Source organism: Oryx dammah, unplaced genomic scaffold (genome assembly GCF_014754425.2).
Source record: "Oryx dammah isolate SB20612 unplaced genomic scaffold, SCBI_Odam_1.1 HiC_scaffold_22, whole genome shotgun sequence".
Lineage (NCBI taxonomy): Eukaryota > Metazoa > Chordata > Mammalia > Artiodactyla > Bovidae > Oryx > Oryx dammah.
The window spans coordinates 47,765,100-47,785,317 of record NW_024070206.1 but is presented as its reverse complement, the minus strand read 5'-3'; the positions used below and the strand labels follow the sequence as shown (position 1 = coordinate 47,785,317).

Genomic DNA, 20,218 nt, shown 5'->3' with positions numbered 1-20,218 from the left:
TGCAGTAGCTTGAACATTCTTTGGCGTTGCCCTTCTTTGGGACAGGAATGAAAACTGACCTTTTCCAATTCTGTGCCCACTGCTGCATTTTATTAATCAGTTACAAATCAGTTACAGTTGACTAAACAAATCAGTTATTCTCAAAATATAGTTTGTAGTGTGACAAGGACCACTGGTTTGCCAACAACACAATATCCTATCTACATTTCTTCCTTAAAACAAAACTAAACCAAGATTTTTGGAGCAAGAATGTGCCTACACTAAAGAGATTTCCCAGGCTCACTTGAAGTTAGGCCTGTTCACTGAGATGTAGGCAAATAGAGTCTTAACAGTTAGCATTTTTAGAGTGAACTAACCAGGAGACCTTGGTTGACCCTAATATCCCTAAAGAGCTAAAACTCCAACCACCGGCTTACACCTGGGCTTCTTACAAAGAAGAAAGTGACTTTTACGTGTGTAAACCATTACAGTCAGATCATGTTAACTTCTGGTGAAAGAAATTGTTAGTAGGCTACTGGGAGACTTGAGGGTCACTTACTTAACGGATGAGGAAATACAGCTTGCTGGCCCAAACTGGTCTCCTTCTGTTTTTACATTTTATAAAGAAAATTTATTGGAACAGAGACATACCCATTTATTTCAATATATCTTGAGCACTACAATGGCCTGGCTGAACGGCTGCAACAGAGACCACCAGGCCTAAAAAGCATAAATATATTTACTATCTGAATGGTTTTAGGGAAAAATGGACCAATATTTGATCTAAGGCATTGCTATTCAACATGTGATACACAGATGGGCAGTTTCACTACTATCCAGAAGCTTGTTAAAAATGCAAACTTTTAAGCCCTACTTCATTCCTATTGCATCAGAATCTTCAGTGGGCAGTGGCCAGAGTGATTCTTATACATATCAAAGTCTTCTCTAGTGTTCTAATGTACCTGGGAATCCTGTGTGGAAATGCTGACCCAACATCTGCAGAGGAAAGACCTGAGAGTCTATCTTACAAACAAGTGCCCAGGTGAAGCTAACGCTGTTCGATGATACTTGTGGTAGCCCTACCCTAAAATTGCTGCAAAATATGCAGTTTTACAAATGAATGAAAGCTCTCCACTTAAAAATTAGTGAGCTACTGAAGGACATTACACCTGGTATTGGTAAAGAGAACTGAGAACATATTAGAACTAATTAGCACACTGTGTTCACTAGTAAGGGATTCCCTTAGAAATCTGGCCTCCACTTGTCAAGGATACAAAATACAAAACTTCTACTGATATATGTATATGAAGACAGCTGAAACTCCTGCATCAAAAAGAACACTGTTACGTTATGAGTGTGTCTGAGTTGTCATGTGATACTGGCTTTCTTATTAATTATAATTTAGAATTAGTTTACTTTTTATCACTATTTACTTTGTTTCAAGTTGTTTAGCTATCTCTATAAAAATTATTCACATGTACACCAATAATATTTTTGACCTAAAATTTTCAAATAAATAAACATGCATGAATTATGCTCATCTCTACTGATAAAGTAGGGCTTCCTTTGTAGGTCAACTGGTAAAGAATCTGCCTGCAATGTAGGAGACCTGGGTTTGAGTCCTGGGTCGGGAAGATTCCCTGGAAAAGGAAATGGCAACCCACTCCAGTATTCTTGCCTGGAGAATCCCAAGGACAGAGGAGCCTGGCGGGCCACATGCCAATTGGGGTTGCAAGAGTCGGACACTACTCAGTAACTACTGATAAAGTAAGGTTTTTATAAACTATGCTTTGTCATCAAATTTGCTTTTTCAATAATATTTCCTTGTTATTACTGGATTGTTTTCCAATAGTAATAAAAAGTATATGAGAAAGAGCCTTTTACTCTGCCTCAGTGAGTTATGGTAATAAATATTTCTTGAAATGTCATTTCAGGAAATTTCTTTTTACATCAAGTGAGACAGCATATGATATCTCTCTCTTTCATACATATTCATGGTGAAAGTGAGTATTTGGGGTGTTTCAGTAATTTAAATATCAACACTTGAGAGAAAAGATTACATCCTGAAAAAGATATGTGATGCAAGATTAAGATAAGCCTCAGAAACTGAGGACATAAACAATATTCAGGATGATCTGAGATGGCACAGAGAAGAACAGAAGAGTTTTAGGAAGACTGAAAATATTCTGTGAGTATAATGGGACACTATACCTGTTCCAGACAACCTCGTCAAAAGCGTGCTTTTCATTAGTATTTTGACTCCACGTGAAATAAACATCTTCAAACTGATTTTGTAAAACAACTCTGATTTAAAGTAAAATATAGAGAAATATAGACAAATAATACCATTTCCCTTTCCTTAGTAAAGATATGAGTGTGAGAATAATCAGTGTTCCCACATTTACTTTCATGATACAGACTTGACACCCTGCATAATCTGAAATAAAATGACACCATAACTAACTGTATTCTTCTTCTTAACCTCTACCAAAAACCTAAAATGTTACTTTTTAAAATGAAAGTTATACATGTATCCATATGATAACGCCCAACAATCAGATTCTAGTACAATGCTGCATTGACTTATCTTTAAATAATGGCTTTCAACCTCTAACATTACCTGGAATGCTACCAAACTCATTGAAACACAAAAAAATTATTTTGTAATGGAGCAATATATATAGAAAGCAGAAGAATGTTCAAAGTAAGATAAAGAGAAGGTCTGTTATCAAATCAGTTATCAGGATATGAATAAATGTGTAATGCTCTTATTAGAAAGAAGATCTAATTTGGAGTTAACTGTACAAGTACAATTTAAATAGCTTTTTTTTTCACATTAGAAAAGTCATATTCTCATTAGCTCTTGGGAAAAAAAGGAAACATTATATAAAAGGCACAATCCTATGACCTTTAGCACATATAAAATATTGTTCCAATACTCTCATTAAGTGAGCAGAGTTTTCAAATTTTAGTCAATATTTATGGATTATATGTATACTTCAAGTAGAAAAATATTAACATTTCTTAGCTGGGCAAAAATTCATGTATTTTCTAATATATATATATTATATTACACATACTAGGGCTTCCCTGGTGGCTCAGACGGTAAAGAATCTGCCTGCAATCTGGGAGACTGGGTTTGATCGCTGGGTTAGGAAGATCCCCTGGAGAAGGGCATGGCAACTCACTTCAGTATACTTGCCTGGAGAATCCCCATGAACAGAGCCTGGTGAGCTAGTCCATGGGGTTGCAAAGAGTTGGACACAACTGAGCGACTAAGCACACAGCATACACAATACTATATGTATAGGTATGCAAAAGATTTTCTGCTACACTTCATAAAGGCTTGAGAAAAAAACAAAAAAAGACAAAGAAATTGGAAAACATTAACTAAATGAAAGGGAGCAATAAATATGAAATAGAAAAAGTGAAACAAATTAATAAAAGAAGATCATCATACAGTCCAACTGTTTTTAAACATGGCTGCTCATTAGAAACACACCTGGAGCTTTGGAGAACAGCAATACCTGAGCATCTGCATTTTTCAAAAACTTCCAAGACAATTCTGTTATGCATCTGGATTTTGAAAAGTGATTGCAAGTTTTTTAATTAAATGGTAGTTTTAGTGATGTAGAATTCTGTTATTTTCTGTTGACCAAATAGAGAATTTCCTTTAGTATTTATTGTAAAGCTGGTTTGGTGGTGCTGAATTCTTTGACCTTTTGCTTGACTGGAAAACTTTTGGTTTCTCCATAAAATCTGAACAAGAATCTTACTGGGTAGAATATTCTTGGTTATAGGTTTTTCCCTTTCATCACTTTAAACATATCATGCCATTCCCTTCTGGCTTGTTGAGTTTCTGTTGAGAAATCAGTTGATAACCTAATGGGAATTCCCCTGTATGTTATTGGTTGCTTTTCCCTTGTTGCTTTTAATGTTTTATCTTCGTCTTTAATTTTCATCATTTTGATTACTATGTGTCTGAGTGTGTTCCTCCTTGGGTTTATTTGATCCATTAGTTTGACTTAGTATGAATAGAATGCTAGATTTCTAATTTATATTTACTTAAAACTGATATAGTTCCATGTATTCTGGCATCTAGTATTACTGCTAAAAATCTAGAAAATTTATTATCTTAGTAATAAAGAAAAATTTTGAATGAGGCTTGAAACTTCTAATCCAATTTTGAGAATATAAAGAAATATGTTATAAAAAAATATAGGAAGTTAACAAGTGATACAGTATTAACTAAAGTACAGATTTTGTTCAAATTCCACAAAACTTTGTTAGTATTCATTATTTGTTTTCATATCTTATTCAAGATTCCACATTGTATTTAATTGCATTGAGCAGCTTCAGTCATGTGCAACAAATTCTGGTAAATTCTCTTCATTTTTATCCTAGTACAAATATTTTCTAATTTTCCTTATTATAGTTTCTTAGATATACCCATCATGAAAAAGTAGACATTTAATTTCCAAACACATGGGATTTTTTAAAAAAGTATCTTTAACATGAATTTCTCATTTTGATACTAATTTCTCATTTAAATGTTTTCTTCTCTGCAATTATCCCTCTGTGTTTTTTTCAAGCTAACTTTATTGAGGCTTTCAGTGACTCAACCATCTCTCTTGGTAAATGTCACACTGCACTTGAAAATATGTGGGTTATTTTCAAATACCTTTTGATACTGACTTCTAACATAACACAGTGATAAATAAACAGCCTTTGTATGATTTCAATACCTTTACACCAAGAAATTTTTGCACTTTGTCTTATGTCCCTTGATATGTTCCAGTGTCTCCTAGTTTATAGTCTATGGAAACTTGAAAAGAATTTGTATCCTACTGTTGTGTGAAAACTGCATGAATCCTAATTATGTTGAAGTAGTTCACAGTGCTTTTCAGGTCTACTGTATACTTCCATGTCTCTGTATATTCACTCTGTTAATTTCTGAGAATTTGATATTGAAACTCCAACTAAAAATATTAATTTACTTATAAAATAATTATAATATCCCAGTTCATACTTTCATAATTTAAAAAATTAAAAATTAAAAGAAGTTAGCATTTCTTTACTAAATATACATATGATATAAAAAAGTTATAGTAACTACATGAAAGTTAAGTAACAAGACAAGGTAATTGATTGATGGCATGCAAAATATCTCAAGTAATAAAGTAATGAAAACTGCTGCTGCTGCTAAGTCACTTCAGTCATGTCTGACTCTGTGCAACCCCATAGATGGCAGCCCACCAGGCTCCCCCGTCCCTGGGATTCTCCAGGCAAGAACACTGGAGTGGGCTGACATTTTCTTCTCCAATGCATGAAAGTGAAAAGTGAAAGTGAATTCGCTCAGTCATGTCTGACCCTCAGCCACCCCATGGACTGCAGCCTTCCAGGCTCCTCCGTCTGTGGGATTTTCCAGGCAAGACTACTGGAGTGGGGTGCCATTGCCTTCTCCCAATGAAAACTAGCTGTGGCTAATTAAAGATTCTTTTACATGCTTTTCACTCAAAGTAGGAACTATAACTTTTTCTCTTGAATCCAGGCAGGTTGTGTGACTCTTCTGACCAACAGAATATGACAAAAGTGACAAACTACCAGCTTCCCAATCCAGGCCTTCAGAAACAAAAAGTTTCTACTTCCTATCTCTTAAAATTCTTCATAAATCCAGCTCTGAGAAACACAAGCCACGGGGAAGCCTCTACAAGTGACTTGATTAACAAGCTTGGCTGAAAAACAGTATAAGCTGCCAGCCATGTGAGTGATCTATCAAGCCTTTAGAAAATATATTAATTTTTCAGATCTTAGAAAACAGGATGAAAGGAGAAAAAAAATCGATGGAAGAGAAAGGGGAAAAAATAAAGAAGTAAAGCAGGGAGGGAAGGAGAGGAGAGAGAAATACAGAGTAAGAAAAGGGGAATATTCTCTCCTAGATGCTTTAATCAACTTAAAAAAAATTTTAAATCAAAATACATTGCATGTAATCATTTTTATGGTTGAACACATTTTCATGGGTAAATAGTTACCTGTAAAATGCTATGTTTCTTAGTTTAAAATGAGAATTAAAAGTATAAAGAATTTGAATATATATACACATATTTTATTTCAGTATTTTAAAAGTTCCTAAGAATATTACATTTTCTTTACAATTCTCAGTCAAAAATATACCAAATATAAGTTTAGGAATAAATTATGCAGTACAAAATAATCTGGAATACAACCTCATAGGAGCACTGTGAAAAATAAAAAAAATAGTCATGTATAAGAGAGCAACTTATAAGCCATTAAATGATGCAAAAGTATAAATATAGTTATTGTATGTCTAGAAAATCCTCTACTTGCTTCCCTCAGCTTTGACTGCTTAAGTTTAAATATGGATGTAAACATAAATATAATATTTATGTAAAACAGGAATAACATGATATATGCCATATACTATTCAGGGCTCAACTCTAGTGTCAATTCTTTTATTAACTCTCCCTTAAACAACCTAGCCGTTTAAAAAAAAAAAATCTTAAGAAAATAAAAAATATAAACTTCATGAGAATAGGCATAAGTGGTTGAAACATTTGAATTAATCTCTTCAGCTTGCCACTACTGACATTTCCAGTAAGTGACCATAAGTACTAATCTAAAATACCATGATAGGTACCTCTTAACATAGCACTATAATCTTAGGTCTAGAGACTGATCAAAAACATGATTATTCCTGACAGACTTTTCCCAATCTACTTAATTGCTTGGACAAAGAAGTCTAGCAGGCTACAGTCCATGAGTTCGCAGGAGTCGGGCACGACTTAGTGACTAAACCACCACCACTGCCACTTAATCACTTATTCAAACTCAAAGAAAATCAAGGGAAAAATTACAGCTTCCAGGAAGAGATAACTTACAGTTACAAAATAGTTAAGTGATTGCAAAGATCTATCTATAAAAGACTAAGTAGAATTTACACTACCATTATGTCAAAACATTAATGACTTCTTTTATCACATTTTCTACCTTTTAATCTTCTTATAGGGCATTTAAAACTGCTGTGGCTTGAATAGTAGTGTCCCCTCAAAATGCACATGCCTCTAACACCCAAGGTAGGAGGTGGGACCTTTTGGAGGTACTTAGCCCTCAAGTACTGGAGAAGGCAGTGGCAACCCACTCCAGTATTCTTGCCTGGAAAATCCCATGGACAGAGAGGCCTGGTAGGCTGCAGTCTATGGGGATGCGAAGAGTCGGACACAACTGAAGTGACTTAGCAGCAGCAGCAGCCCTCAAGTATGGAATCAGCACCTTACAAAAGACCCCACAGAGCTGCCTAGCCGTTCCCAGCAGGTGCAGATACAATAACAGGTCTTTAACCCAAAGAAGGTCCTCACCTGACCAAGCTGGCACCTTATCTCAGACTTCCAGCCTCCAGAACTATGAGAAATAAATTTCCATTGTTTATAAGTCACCCAGTATCTGGTATTTTGTTATTGCAGCCAAAATAGACAAATCTAAGCCAAAATCTTAACATGTTCTAAATGTGTATGAATATGACAACAAGATAGCTTCTTTTCCTTTATTCCCACATATCAATGAAAAGCAATAAGTTGAAAAACTTACCACAGCTTTTAACGTAAGTGTCCATAACTTCAGCACTGATTCCATTTGGCCCATTTTCACTTGGTGCATATTTTCTAAAAAAGTTCTGAAAAGATGTTTATATGTTTACAAATTCAATCCTTTAAACAAATTAGGCATTTCAAAATTGTAAATAATGACAAACAGGTGTCTGGTATAAAACTTTACAAAATGCAGAATTGGGGAAGCATATTCCTCAGGAATCAGTCATATTACTATGCTTATAGTCGGAGACTAAGAAATAAACAAATAAATAAAAGTGTGCTACTTCTATACCACAGGGGAAACATTAAATAAATACACTGCTATATCTCACACTTAATTTACCAGTTTGTTTCACATTTCTCCTGAAAGTAAACATGAGAGGCTTTCTGTGAATCATACATTCTCCTAAAAGTGAACATGAATTTTTAAAATGACCTTTTAAGTATAGCCACTGAAATACTGCTACCATTAACAAGATCAATAAAATTACCTTCCAATACTCAAAATAGTTACAATGCAATGCTAAGACATTTCAAATTAAGAGGAAATTGACAGAAGATAAACATGAGATACAGACTGAACGAAAGAATTGCAAGGGCACAATAAATACACTAGAGTGCCCAAACAGTCTGGAAATACTGGGGAAAACTATACTTTCTTTTCCCCAGATTATCAACTAGCCTATTCTTTTACATCTAGATGTTAAAGAAAAATAGACACAGTATACTATCTGAAAAATATAATTAACACACTATTAAAAAATAAATTTATCCTATGTTTTAAGCTTTTAAAACATTCTATAAGTGAAAAAGAATGTATATCTAGAAAATATAAAGAACTCCTATAAACCAATAAGAAAGACAAAAAATCCAAGAGAAAAATGGGCAAAATATATGAACAAGCACTTCACAGAATAAATAAATGGCCTATACACATATTTCACTCAATGTTTTTGGTGATCAGGGGAATGTAAACTAAATAATAATAAATACCAAAATTTAGAAGCTCGACAATACCAAGATTAAGTAAAGATGAGTAGCAAAGAAAAACAGCTGTTTCCAAAAATAATTGTTTTGGTAAACAATTTTTAACTATCTACTAAAGCTGAAGATGAGATACGCTACAACTTGGCAAAATTATTTACACCGATCACACACGGAACTACGAATCAGGACACAAACTGTCATTGTCTTTATTTTACAAAATCATAATTGCACAGAACAACATAATAATTGACAACTTTATTAAACAATTACTTCAGTTAGAACCTGTGTTCAAGCTCTGTATACATTTCATGTCATCTTCAGAAGAATTCTATAGCTAAGTACTCTTATTACCCCAATTTTATAGATACAAAAACTGAGACTTCAAGGGTATATTAGGAGGTCCCCTACACCTCTGACAGATTTGATCTGTTAGGGTCACAGACTCAACTTACAGCTGTACCACTAGTAAGGTGTATTACAGCAGAAGTCAACGCAACAGAATCAACATGGAGAAGACACACAGGCAAAGCCTGTGAATTACATGTGAATCCTCCTTGTTCTCTTCTGAAGGGATACACTGAGCTTATTTCCTGGAGGCTGCTCATACAGGCACTCTCTATAGTCTATTTAGTCCAGCAACTATCAAAATTCTAGAAGGGAGGCAGGTTGATTCCTATAAATCATATTATTTGTACAAAGAGTCTAGGTATGTGAAACACCCTTATGAGTTCCTACTGAAAGCCAAATACCAGCTCAAGGCTAACCTGTTTGCAAGGTTACTCAAAATATAGATAGAAAGCCACAGAGCCAAACTTCAAACTCTGGCAGTTTGATGTTTCGTGTCTGAGTTTTTAAGCAACTGAGCACAATTATACCTTGAACCAAACAATAGAATCAACCTCTTGTTTTGTTAAGAATTCAGAGTAAAGTCTTTCTGAAAGTCTAAACTCCACACTGAATTACTGGGACACTTGAAACTGAGAAACACAAAAACACAGTATAATAAATATCCTTTATCAAGCCCTTCACTGTATGATTTTTCATCTCAGGCATATTAATTTTTTCTGCATGAATTACATACATAGAAAAAAATTACATTCAAAAGATAACAAAAGTAAACTATTAACATGAAGTAAGAATTTTGCAATAAACACTAATTCATGATTTTAAAATATAAAAACAATTCCAAATATATATATGGCTTAGTACAAATTGCCTTTTCTTATCTTAAAGGAGAATAATGATTTTGGAGAGGGAGGGTGGGGAAAAAGGTCTTAAAAAACATAATTATGTAAAACATGTATGACAAGAATATCACTGTAGCCTTGTTCTGAATAACAACGAAAACTGGAAATAATCAGAACGTTCACTGATGGCTACATAAATCATAATATTTCCATACTCTGCAATATAATGTAACCATAAACTTCAAAAAATTCCTGATTGCCTATTATGTGCCAGGCAAAGTTTAAGGAATTGAACATCTATCTACCTTGGAAACATTTCCAACTGTTAGCATTGTTTAATTCTCTGGAAAAAAAAACAACTTGAGGGAAGAAAAGTGAGAAAGAGAGACTTTCATTTCTAAAACTCTATGTACTTTTTATAGAGACTGAAACTTTTCTAAGAAGAAATATTCATGAAATTCATAAATCATTAAAATAGATATTATACCTGAATGCTTCCTTCTGTATCAAGAACTTCAGCAACAGGAACTGACTGGATAAACTGCATGAAGCCTACAGAAAAATAGATATATTGTATTAAGCACAGCTTTTGGTTAAGCCATTGGAAGGACTTGCTGAAGCTGAAGCTCACTTAGGCCACCTGATGTGAAGAGCCTCCTCTGTTGGAAAAGACTTTGATGCTGGAAACACTGAAGGGAGGAGGAGAAGGAGGTAGCAGAGGATGATATGGTTAGATAGCATCACTGACTCAATAGACATGAATTTGAGCAAACTCAGAGAGATAGTGGAGAACAGAGGAGCCCGGTGCGCTGCAGTCTATGGGATCGCAGAGTCAGACATGACTGAATGACAAAACAACAATATTGGTTAAGCAATAAAGATTCTGTTAAGAATAGTCTTCATTTGCAAATGTACACAATACAAACTTATTAGCTTAAAGAGGTCTATAAACATTCTATTTAGTATATATTGGCATTTACATCATAGTAACTACACGGAAACATATTTTAAAAATTAAGCTGAAAATCTGTATGTTTCTCTAGGCCACTTTCTATTATTATATACAGGAACACAAAGTAATAAGGTTCAGTTCAGTTGTTACTCAGTCATGTCCGACTCTTTGCAACCCCATGGACTGCAGGACACCAGGCTTCCCTGTCCATCACCAACTCCCAGAGCTTGCTTAAACTCATGTTCACTGAGTCGGTGATACCATCCAACCATCTTGTCCTATGTCATTCCCTTCTCCTGCCTTCAATCTTTCCCAGCATCAGGGTCTTTTCCAATGAGTCAGTGCTTTGTATCAGGTAGCCAAAGTATTGGAGTTTCAGCTTCAGCATCAGTCCTTCTAATGAATATTCAGGACTGATTTCCTTTAGGATTGACTGGTTTGATATCCTTGCAGTCCAAGGGACTCTCAAGAGTCTTCTCCAACACCACAGTTCAAAAGCATCAATTCTTCGGTGCATAGCTTTCTTTATAGTCCAACTCTTACATACATACATGACTACTGGAAAAACCATAGCTTTGACTCGATGGACCTTTGTCGGTAAAGTAATGTCTCTGCTTTTTAATATGCTGTCTAGGTTGGTCATAGTTTTGCTTCCAAGAAGCAAGCATCTTTTAATTTCATGGCTGCAGTCACCATCTGCAGCGATTTTGGAGCTCCCCAAAATAAAGTCTCTCACTTTCCATTGTTTCTCCATCTATTTGCCATGAAGTGATGGGACTGGATCCCATGATCTTCGTTTGTTGAATGTAAGCCAGATTTTTCATTCTCCTCTTTCACTTCAATCAAGAGACTCTTTAGTTCCTCTTCGCTTTCTGCCATAAGGGTGGTGTCATCTGCATATCTGAGGTTATTGATATTTCTCTCCGAGCAATCTTGATTCCAGCTTGTGCTTCATCCAGCCAAGCATTTCCCGTGATGTACTCTGCATGTAAATTAAGTAAACAAGATGACAAAATACAGCCTTGACACATTCCTTTCCCAATTTGGAACCAGCCCATTGTTTCACACCCGGTTCTAACTGCTGCTTCTTGACCTGTATACACATTTCTCAAGAGGTAGGTAAGGTGGTCTCATATTCCCATCTCTTTCAGAATTTTCCAGTTTGTTGTGATCCACACAGTCAAAGGCTCTGGCATAGTCAATAAAGCAGAAATAGGTATTTTTCTGGAACTCTCTTGCCTTTTCTACAATCCAGTGGATTTTGGCAATTTGATCTCTGGTTCCTCTGCTTTTTTTAAATCCAGCTTGAATGTCGGGAAGTTCTCAGTTCATGTATTGTTTGTAGGGAACAAGGTATAAGGAAGGTTGGGAAGTGCTTGCAAACAAGACTCTCAACCAGGGCTGAACATTCTTGCAAACGAGATGTTAAGCTAGGAATCCTCTGTTTCCATGGGAAAAGAACATTTCTTGCACACAAGGATGTTTCTCTGATTCCTCAAAAGGAACAGACCCAGGGACAAAACGGATTCTAAGTTGATAAGGAAGTTTCCAAAACAAAGTCTTAGCTGCAGTAAATAAGTTAAGGTAAAGGTTATTTCACCCCGCCCTGCGCCTGCGCAGTGTATAGTCGCTGAATCATGGTGTTTGGCAACTTGCCCTGAAGAATGTTGTGCAAAAGATATAAAATAAAGCAGCTGCAAGAAGCGGCAGAAAGATTCAAACCACTCTGCAGTGTTGGTGTTTCATTCTGTCGCTAGCAATTGTTGAAGCCTCACTTGGAGAATTCTGAGTATTAATTTGCTAGCATGTGAGATGAGTACAATATTTTGTGGTAGTTTGAACATTCTTTGGCATTGCCTTTTTTTGGGATTGGAATGAAAACTGATCTTTTCCAGTCCTGACCATTGCTGAGTTTTCCGAATTTGCTGGCATATTGAGTGCAGCACTTTAACAGCATCATCTTTTAGGACTTGAAATAGCTCAACTGGAATTCCATCACCTCTAATAGCTTTCTTTGTAGTGATGCTTCTAAGGCCCACTTGACTTCACATTCCAGGATGTCTGGCTCTAGGTGAGTGATTACACCAACGTGGTTATCTGGGTCATTAAGATCATTTTTGTGTAGTTCTTCTGTGTATTCCTGCCACCTCTTCTCAATATCTTCTGCTTGTTAGGTCCATACCATTTCTGTCCTTTACTGTGCCCATCTTTGCATGAAATGGTCCCTTGATATCTCTAATTTTCTTGAAGAGATCTCTAGTCCTTCCCATTCTATTGTTTTCCTCTATTTCTTTGCACTGATCACTAAGGAAGACTTTCTTATCTCTCCTTGCTATTCTTTGAAACTCTGCATTCATATGGGTATATCTTTCCTTTTCCTTTGCCTTTCACTTCTCTTCTTTTCTCAGCTATCTGTATGGCCTCCTCGGACAACCATTTTGCCTTTTTGCATTTGTTTTTCTTGGGGATGGTCTCGATCACAGCTTCCTGTACAATGTCAGAACCTGTGTCCATAGTTCTTCAGGCACTCTATTTATCAGATCAGTAACAGGGTAAGGGTTCTTAAATTTGGCATAAAAATTTCTTTCTGCAGTTTTATAACATATGTCAATTAAAATTCTAAATGAAAAATCACTTTGAGAAATCTGAAATTGTGGTATTTCAGAATATCAATCACCTAACCCTAAAATTAGAGTATATTCATTGGCTTTCTTTGTGTAATACTCTATCTTCTGCCATTCCCTGGAAATGTTATGAGAGGGAAGTATAAATCCCCTACCTGAACTACCATAAAGAAGGGGAGGGGGATAGTATACATGAGAATAAGGATAAAAATTAAGCCTGTAAGTAAGTCCAGGGACAACAAAAGAAATATAAAACTACAAATCTGTGGAAAAAAAAAATCAAAGTTGAATGATGGAAATATTTCAGAATCATAAACAAGTATGATCTGGTTTTGGTAAGCCTTACATTATAACTGTGCTGCCCTAGTGGCTCAGTGGTAAAGAATCTGTCTGCCAATGCAAGAAAAACAAATTCAATCCCTGGGCCAGGAAGACCCTCTGGAGAAGAAAATGGCAACCATCTCCAGTAGTCGTATCTGGGAAATCCCATGGACAGAGGAGCCTGGCAGGCTACAGTCTGTGGGGTTGCGAAGAGTCAGACATGACTAAGTGAACAAACAATGACACATTATAATTATTTGCATGCAAATTAGGAGACTGTGCATTACTTTAGAGTAAGAAACATCTCATTTATTCTCATATGATAAATACCGAACAGTCTGCATCAATGCATTTAACATATATTTGTAGTTTTTCTACTAGGTAGCAAGAATTTTGCAGGTAAGCAAAACTAGAGCTTTGACCTGCTTTCAAAGATCTCACAAGTTTGCAAATTTTATTGAAATAAATACTATGAATGAAAGGACACTATGAAAAGGAATAGTAAAGGGAGACCTATATTACAATACGGATCAGAGGACCTCTGACATCTGAACTGTGTTTTGAAGGATAATAAAGATGTATAAATAAGGCAGAAAGAATATTAAAGATAACAATAATATAAGGCTAAAAAGAGCATGGTACATTTGCGAAAATGGAAGGTGGACGGTGTGGCTAAAGTCTAAAAAGCAAGGAGAGTGGAAAAAAGAGGTGTCAGAGGTGTGGAGGTATGTTATACCACTCAAGAACTTGTAAACTAAGCTAATGCTTTTGTCTTGGTCCCAGGAGCAAATAAAAGCTAAGTAAATCAATTTATGTAGGATAGTAATAGAACATATAAGAAATTAAACTGCCAGAAAGATTTGGAAGTAACAAGGAGAAGGGCAGAAAGCCTAAAATAAAACAAGTACTTGTTTCTCCAAAGTACCTAATCTAAGGGTAAGAAGCTCTAAGAGTAACAAGATTATAAAATTTACAATACACATTAGGCAAGCAAACTTCCAGAGGTTACTCAATCTCAGAAAGAGTTAGACATATATATTTTTAAAAAAGTCAATGAATAAAAGCAACATCATTTGATGAGTGGTTTGCATAAGCACGGCACAATACAAAGCCTCTCTAGGTTTTAGTAACTCTCAATAATGATTATATGCAGAGTACATCACAAGAAATGCCAAACTGGATGAGTCACAAGTTGGAATCAAGATTGCCAGAAGAAATATCAACAGCCTCAGATATGCAGATGATACAACTGTAAAGGCAGAAAGTGAGGAGGAACTAAAGAGCCTTTTGATGAGGGTTAAAGAGAGTGAAAAAAGTAGCTTGAAACTCAACATTCAAATAACTAAGATCATGGCATCCAGTCCTATCACATCATGGTAAATAGAAAGGGAAAAAGTTGAAGCAGTGACAGTTTTTATTTTCTTGGGCTCCAAAATCACTGCAGATGGTGACTGCACCCATGAAATTAAAAGTTGTTTGCTGTTTGGAAGGAAAGTTATGACAAATCTAGACAGCGTAATAAAAAGCAGAGACATCAAAGACAAAGGTCTATATAGACAAAGCTATGGTTTTTCCAGTAATCATGTAGGGATGTGATGGACCACAAAGAAGGCTGAGTTCCAAAGAACTGATGCTTTCGAATTTTGATATGGGAGGATTCCTGAGAATCCCTTTTACTGTAGAGAGATCAAACCAGTCAATCCTAATGGAAATCAACCCTGAATATTCATTGGAAGGACTGATGCTGAAGCTGAAGCTCCAATACTTTGGCTACTTCATGTGAAGAGCCAGCTCACTGGAAAAGACACTGATGCTAGGAAAAGATTGAAAGCAAAAGGAGAAGGGTGCAGCAGAGGATGAGACGGTTAAATAGCATCACAGACTCAATAGACACAAATCTAAGCAAACTCCAGGACATAGTGGAGGACTGAGGAAGGAGCCTGGTATGTTGCAGTGAATGAGGTCGCAAAGAGTTGAACATGACTTAGTAACTGAACAATAACAAAAACAATTATGATTTCAGATACAAATCACCATAGAAGATAACTACTGTGGTTTGGAAACAGTTTTGAATCCAAAGAAATATATCATAAAGGTTCTCATTTTTCTCCCAAATACGCTGTTTAATGAAAGAAAGGAAGGGAGGGAAGGTAGACAGGTCGCCAGAAAGGCCCAACTGGTCTTCAGTGTTACAAATGAGTTTAATCCCTAATGTTCTTAACAACTTCTAATTTAAAAAGGAAAAATATAGTCATTGGACACTGAAATAAATAATTGTTAAAAAATTAACTTACCGTGCTTTGTACTAGTGGCTAATACTTTGTAGGGCGTCAACTTCAAATCCAGATTTTCTTTTCGTAGAAGCTAAGATCAAAAGTTATATCAAACAAATGAAAAGAATGTTATGAAACAGTTTTGTAGTAAGTATTATAGCAGTTTAATACATCTCTTTATCTTTTTCTAAATCACTGTCAGTTTTCACTGATAGAGGGTTCCTCCTAAGGATTTATGCAGGCCTTACTGGCCATGAAGTATTTTATGACTCCAAATAAGGAAATGAAAACAAATATGTTTCTTTAAAATCCATGGACAGAAACAGGATTTAAGAAAGAAGATTTAATTGACTAAGAGGAAGAAAATTACTAAATCCAACACTGAAAGAACTGTGAAAAAGTTTTTATAAAAAGGAACACATGCAGTTTCATTTTATACTCATCTTAAGAGCCATCTACAGTAATACTATAACAACTACATTTGTTCAAGATCAAGTGGAGATTCTTTAGCTCTCCAGGATTGTACTAAACCATTGATTTCTGAAATGAAAACATGTTCCCTACCAACATAAGGTTATGCTCACCTTGTCCATGAGTGAAATGATTTGGAGAATAAGTTGATCTTGGCGTAAATCATCCCCATGCTTAAATATAACTGGATATTTGCCTCCATCTTCAGTCTTAAAGAATAACTGTGCAGGCATAAGAGCACTCTGGAAATAAAAATATTATTTTCAAATTATATAAGATAGAAATGTAGAAAAAGCTATAATAATCTAAAGAAAAGAAATGAGTCTGACAAAGCAAATAATATTAATTTCTATAGACCATGAGAAATAATAGCATAAAAAGTATCAGATAGAGGGATGAACAGGTGTGTGACGAAAAAAGTACAGTAAAATGTTACTAACAGAATTGAAAAAGTGAGTGTATAGTTGTTTACTGTGAAAGCCTTTCAACTTTGCTGTATGTTTGAAAACTTCACTATAAAATGTAGGGGAAAGGCATCAAAAATCCTTCAAAGAATTTAAGTTTAGAAACTACAACCTCTAGTGAAGTAAAACTTCAAATAGTTGTAGTATCCTTTGATCACCTCAGGGTAAATATATTTTATCCCTGTACCCTACTCACAAACACTCAAGAAAACAACTGGAAGCAAAATTCCTAAAGATAAATGATATGCAAGATGTTCTTGTTGTAACTTCCCTATTCCGATTTGGACCTGATTTTGAAATTTAGAGTACATCTGAAATCTAGTGTAAACATATGACAATCTAAGGATAACTAGGGCACTAATCCCAGTGCCTTAAGGGGCTCACTCCCCACAGAGATCTAGCTTTTGTTCTTAAGCTAGGGTCTAACAAAATACTGTCTAAAAATATTGAAAACTAAGTCCATAAACTTTTAAGCTCTAAGGAGTTCATAGAAGGGCAACAAGAATTCACGGATTCTGCTACAACTCTGTGTAGACATTTCAGTGTATGTACAAGCATTATGGGTAACTTTCTAAAATATCCAATCCATCACTTTCATTGGACTCTTAAACTCATGACCCTCAAATGGTTAAGAATTATAATCCTAGAGTTATGCAGTAAACGCCCTAGAACCATTAGTCCTAAACTCCAATTCAGAATTTTCAAGAATGTTCACTTATTTAATAAAGGCTAAAAGAAAAAATTCAGAATTGAACATTAGGATTAAAAAGATATCCCATGATATCTTACTGACCATCTATACTTTGTATATATGACATAATTATAAAATTATTTAAGGAAAAAAAATGCATCCAGAATCTACCTAACAATGGTGACAGATTCTCATACTGCACTCTTACAACTCCGGCTCTATGTCTTAAACATTCTTTTTCATCCTGTTTGCTAAAAAATGATAAAACACTGTTCTTGGTTAGTCCTAAAGGGAATGAAAATATTAGAAGCAGATCTTATTTGGGAGTTCTACTGGAGAAGGCAATAGCAGCCCACTCCAGTACTCTTGCCTGGAAAATCCCATGGACGGAGGAGCCTGGTAGGCTGCAGTCCATGGGGTCACTAAGAGTCAGACATGACTGAGTGACTTCACTTTCACTTTTCACTTTCCTGCATTGGAGAAGGAAATGGCAACCCACTCCAGTGTTCTTGCCTGGAGAATCCCAGGGATGGGGGAGCCTGGTGGGCTGCTGTCTATGGGGTCATACAGAGTCAAACATGACTCAAGTGACTTAGCAGCATGAACAAAGAAATACTTGCATTCTCTCTCCTATAACCAGCATTTTTTAAATTGCAGGTTTATAACTCAGTGAGTCTTAAAACCAACTAAACAGGTTGCAAACAACATTTAAAAACTGATACAATAGAATAATTTTTAGAAGAATAGACACTATCAGTCCATAACATGCAGTAAGGTTAAAGTACTGCTTTTTGAAACATATTGCAGTTGTGCATGCTGGGCTGCCAAAGGCTGCCTTTCAAATCACACCCTTAAAAAAAATCTGAACTATTTCTTATTGTAATCATACCCTTTTGAAAATATATCCAAAGGAAAGATCTATGAGGCCTTTCTTACCCAATAGAAAGTAATATTCCAATGCAACTTCCCCCTTTTCCAACCCTAGAATCAGACAACCTATAATATCATGTCTCGATGAAGCTTCACAAGGAATGATCTCAGCGCTTTGGTCTGCTTAGAGAAGGCAGCTGCCTCCAGTCCTTTCTAACTATCCAAGTGGTGGCCAGCCAAAAGAAAGCCAGGTACATGCTGTTATGGACTAAAGAGAATTACCACTTAAAAAGATAAGAAAATATTTAAGTCATAGGAACAGATACCAAATTGAAAAATTTTATAAAAGGGTAACTGGAATTCTTATCTAACCACAGGAACTTATAAAGTAAATGCCTAAGTGTGCAATTCAATTTATTTTTTAAGCTTACATGGGAAAAGACAGGTGTGGCTCTGATTAATAAATAGTTCAAAGAATTAAATATTAAAAAACCCAGTGATATAAAAATACTTCATACATTTCACATAAAAATGTCCACAGGTATTACAAAAAGATCTTAAAACACAGATAAATAAAAGGCATTTTTTTTCCCAAAAGTAGAGTCTCTGATACAGTTTTAAAGAATCAGCTCCAGTCATAGATATCAAAGATCCACCACAATTACCTTAAACAATGTAGCTGTTTCTGGAATTATTCCTCTAATTTTCACCTGAGGTTCTAAAGGCAGTGGGATGAGTTCCACATCGGACAAGTTCATCTTTTCATTGTCTCCAAGCAATGCCTGTAGTCTCTCATTCTAGGAGAACAAGTTATAAAGTACTAATTAGGTTACAATGGAAAAGTGACTTTTAAAGCATATGGTAAGGACGTAAAAGACTGAGAACATTAACGTTAAAATATTTGCAAAGCACCATAAAAGTCTATGTGAAGTAACATAACATAAAGGAGTTAGTATGTGTGAGAGAAAAGCACTTATAATCCACCTGATAATAACAGTGGCACACTTTGTAAGGCACGATCCCCTGACCCATGAAATGCTGACTCTCAGAGGTCAGGGAGTATGCTTCTCTTGCTGCAACTGAGAATCAGGGATATTCTCAGGCTGGACTTAAAGATATAATTTCTGCTTTAAAAGGACTTATGAAGTCACAAAGAGACTAATTTCATTTGAAGCTTAATTTCACATGACCAGATATTAAGCAAGAATTTTATTAGCTGTTTCACTGCGTATTTTGGGTTTAAAAAGTAAACTCAATTTACTTGGAGGAACTTGGACTCTACATTTTACTATTCATTGATTCTATCTGATGAAACTTTTACTAAGATATCAGGTTCAGTTCAGTTGTGTCCAACTCTGTGACCCCATGGACTGCAACACGCCAGGCTTCCATATCCATCACCAACTCCCAGAGCTTGCTCAAACTATTATAATCATTTACTCATTTTCTTTAGCTCACATACATACTGCATTAAGCTAAGATGTCAGAAACTGAGCAGTTCAAGTCATGATGAAACAGTCTTCTCACTTAGCAGCATCTATAATGTTTAGACCAAGCCCACCTATTCAATTTCAAAAGGACAATCTATTTTCTTGGAAAGCTGTGTGAGAGAGAGATTGAGAGTGTGTGTGTGTGCGCACGTGTGTATGCTCAGTCTGTCCAACTCTTTGCAACCTCATGGACTGTAGCCCACCAGGCTGCTCTGTCCAGGGAACCCACCTTCCTTGCATCTCCTGCATTAGCAGGCAGATTCTTTACCACTTGCACCACTTGGGAAACCTTGTGAGTCTAG

At 35.6% G+C, this 20,218-nt stretch overlaps 1 protein-coding gene across 1 annotated transcript in view; it reads right to left on the bottom strand.

The window, feature by feature from the left end:
* The window catches only part of PIK3C3 (phosphatidylinositol 3-kinase catalytic subunit type 3), a 166,074-nt gene that overhangs the window by 36,592 nt on the left and 109,264 nt on the right, over positions 1-20,218 (bottom strand). Inside the window, exons 16-20 of the mRNA XM_040264327.1 lie at positions 19,092-19,223; positions 16,515-16,643; positions 15,952-16,021; positions 10,248-10,312; positions 7,585-7,669 (exon numbers count right to left, since the gene is read on the bottom strand). Coding sequence (XP_040120261.1) covers positions 7,585-7,669; positions 10,248-10,312; positions 15,952-16,021; positions 16,515-16,643; positions 19,092-19,223 — 481 coding nt within the window. The remainder of the gene's footprint in view (positions 1-7,584; positions 7,670-10,247; positions 10,313-15,951; positions 16,022-16,514; positions 16,644-19,091; positions 19,224-20,218) is intronic.